Below are 3,118 nucleotides of genomic sequence, written 5' to 3'. Positions count from 1 at the left end.
GGCTGGGGTCCTGCTGTGCCAATTCTCTCTGTCTCTCTCTCTCTCTTTCTCTCTCACTCTTCCTCTCTCTCTCACATCTCTCACCCTCTCTAAAATAAATGAACAAAAAGAAACATAAAAGATATCTTCATGTCTTCACATATGGAAGATATCTTCCATACTTACATTACAGCTTAAGTTACAACTTTCTAAACCCAAGACCTAAGGTAAAGTCCAAGTGCAAAGGGCCTTCACACCTGCCCTCTGGGGACTCATTCCATAGAGCAAGAGGCTGTGATGGGTCTCACTCAGGAAGACCCCTTCCTCATTCTTGCTGTCATTCTCCTCATGGACTCTGCAGGTATATGCCCTCCAGTCCACGCAGTCCATGGAGAAGTCACCAGGTTGCCAGATTAAGCTCCTTATGCCCAGGATGACAGCAGCCACAGCAGTAGCAATGCCAGTCAGGGTGAGCAGAGGTGACGTATGTCCCGAGGAGGCATGCAGACCCTATCCCTCAGCGGAGGAGCCTTGGGACCACCAGGCACAAATCTGGCCCTCCTTCCTTAGTCACACGAACGCTCCCAACCCTCTACAAAACACTTCAGGAGATTAAAAGCCAAAGGATAGAAGGAAAAAAAAAAAACCCTGAGCCAAAAAACTAGACCCCAGAGGGAAGGGAGACAAGTTGAGAAGAAAGGAAACCCCAGACTCACCCACAGTTTGCTCTGACACTTCTCATGGACAATGATGTCTATTCCTGCTACAATAGCCTAGGGAGAGAAGACATTCAGGGAAAAAAGAAGGCCTCCAATTTACTGTCCTTTGTAGTGCTCCCATCTCCCTTCCACCACAGTTCCCAGTTCTACCCACAGCTAAATAAACAGGATTTAAATGATGAGCAAGAGCTGGATATGATCGGGGCATCCCCTTCAGTGCCCTGTCCTTCCTAACCTTGCCCAAAAGTAAAGAAGACACAGCAGAGGGTTTGAGCCCTGCAGCAGACAGCTTCAGGTTCGCTGAGATGAACTTCCAGACCAGGCACAGTTATGGAGGAAGGGATATTTATTGAAGCCTACAGATCCAGGGGAAGTTTTATAAATGGCAGAAGCTGGCCTGCCTTCACAGGAGAGAGGCGGAGAGAGAAGAACTACAAGCCTAAAGGTCAAAAGCCAAAAGCCACACAGCACACTTCAGGAATTCCAGCTAGGCACACTTTGCATATCTTTAGATTGAAATCAGAAACCCATCACCACAACTTAAGATCCACCCAGTGGCATTGCCTCCAGCCAGGTAGCCAGCAGATGCAAACTACAAACAAACAACTGAATATATTGGGGGCCACCTATTCTATTTAAACCACCACAAGTCCCTAAGACAAATACCTAGTGGCAAAGGGGCATTTGGACTCCAGGTTTTGGGTCCCTTCCTCAAGTCCCCTACTAGACAGAACCAAAGGATCATTCCGTTTCCCTCCACTGGGCTCAGAGCCACCTCCTTACTCACCACAGACCCTACCCAGAAAGCACAGCCACTGGCACACAGCTCAATCCAGGGTCCCAAGTAGAGACACACCCCAAGAGCACATCTCACAACCCCCAGAACTAGCTGGGTCACCTGCCTGAAGGAGGAAACACCAGCCCCCTTCCCATGGCCCCCATGCCCCCTAGCAGCAGCCCCTGCTCTGTCCCACACGGCTGGCTCTCTTTGCCCTTTCTTCTGCTTTGGCTCCTTTGCAGCTCTGACTCTGAAAGGTTCTGCTCCCCTCAAATCCACTGAGTCCCACTGGTTTAGTTCTCTTCCATCCCCATCACAGCTGTGGCTATTTGGCCTTCATTGTTGCTGTTTCTACTGAAAATATTTTATGTGGCTACTCCCTGTTTTCACCTCATTCTCCCTTGGGAACCTCATGATCCAGTCATATTCCACACCCAACCTTGGCATCTGACCCCAACCTAACTTTTCACATCCCAGCACAGTGTGGGATCTCTGTAGTAGACACAAAGGTGTGCCACTAAGGGACAGGGGATATAGCTCAGTTGTCCAGCATACATAAAGGCCTGGGTTTGAGCCCCAGCACTGTATAAACCTGGTATCATGGCACACTTGTAACCCCAGAACTCATGAGGTATAGACAAGAGGACCGGAAGTGCAACTACCTGTAATTCCTGTTGGGTTGGGCAGTTTTAGATGATGGCCAAGGGGTTTTTCTCTGGTTTTCCCTGGAGGACCTAGCAGCTTGTAGCCTTCATTTCCCATGGGTCAATGAAACAAATGGATTAACAGCCTCCAGAGACTCTTTCACCTGCCACCCCACCATTGGCCAACACAGCCCCCTCTGCACCAAGGAAGAGGTTTGTCATTCCTTTCCTACACATCTCTACAGAGAAATTTCCAAAACCTTCTTCCAAGTACGATGGGTGATAGTGGGGTTCCCTCCTCATGGGGCCTCCACCCACTTTCCTGTTTTGTGTCCTATCAGAGAGGAGAGCTTTCGTCCTCTGTGTCGCCCTTGTTAACCAACAATCAGTCCACTCTTACCCCCAGAGCCAGCTGCCTGGGGCTCCTGCCTGTCTTGGAAGGCCCACAGTCCCGAGGGTGAGGGAGAACCTGGTGGAGGGAGCCCAGGGCTTTCATCAGTTGCATCAGAGCCAACTCCTGGCAGATGTGGATGTTAATCAGGGTAGACTGCAGGGACAAGGAAGCCACCTCCACTCCACTCACTGTCACTGTGGTTTGGGCCATCCTGCCTGGTGGGGAGACCATGGCAGAAATGGATGAAATGTGGGAACTAGGAAAGGAAAAGGTGAAGTGAACCATAGGTGACAGGAGAGAAATCAGTCTCCTTGTCAAGGTCACAAAGGTCTTCCCAGTGTAGACACCACAATCACAGTGGCCCAGGAGGCTTTCACCATGTACAATCCTGGACCCTTGCCACAGTGACTACTACAGTGGTGTGGCTTGTATATAAAATGTCACCACATCTGGGCATGGTTGGCATACACCTTTAATCCCAGCACTCAGGAGGCAGAGGTAGGAGGATTGCCATGAGTTCGAGGCCACCCTGAGACTCCATAGTGAATTCCACTTCAGCCTGGGCTAGAGTGAGACCCTACCTTGAAAAACCAAAATAATAATA

At 49.9% G+C, this 3,118-nt stretch overlaps 1 protein-coding gene across 1 annotated transcript; it reads right to left on the bottom strand.

Moving 5' to 3' along the window:
* Positions 1-201: 201 nt before the first annotated feature.
* Tmem176b (transmembrane protein 176B) lies at positions 202-2,724 on the bottom strand. Its single transcript, XM_012951451.2, has 4 exons — positions 2,521-2,724; positions 1,486-1,596; positions 696-752; positions 202-489 (listed from the first exon to the last, which is right to left on the bottom strand). The coding sequence occupies exons 1-4, from the start codon at positions 2,722-2,724 to the stop codon at positions 202-204; spliced, it is 660 nt and encodes a 219-aa protein (XP_012806905.2).
* Positions 2,725-3,118: the final 394 nt, after the last annotated feature.

This window comes from Jaculus jaculus, chromosome 10 (assembly GCF_020740685.1).
Source record: "Jaculus jaculus isolate mJacJac1 chromosome 10, mJacJac1.mat.Y.cur, whole genome shotgun sequence".
Classification (NCBI taxonomy): domain Eukaryota; kingdom Metazoa; phylum Chordata; class Mammalia; order Rodentia; family Dipodidae; genus Jaculus; species Jaculus jaculus.
Note: the sequence above shows the minus strand (reverse complement) of the source record. Positions and strands in the feature narration are given on the sequence as shown.

What these genes read in the sequence shown, in the direction of transcription:
- Tmem176b (XM_012951451.2), bottom strand. Translation starts at nt 2,724, where the DNA reads ATGGCCCAAACCACAGTGACAGTGAGTGGAGTGGAGGTGGCTTCCTTG. An exon ending in CCAGGCAGCTGGCTCTGGGG is followed by an intron (nt 1,597 to 2,520) that starts GTAAGAGTGGAC and finishes TCCTTCAGGCAG; the next exon opens with GTGACCCAGCTAGTTCTGGG. An exon ending in AGTGTCAGAGCAAACTGTGG is followed by an intron (nt 490 to 695) that starts GTGAGTCTGGGG and finishes GCTGAGGGATAG; the next exon opens with GGTCTGCATGCCTCCTCGGG.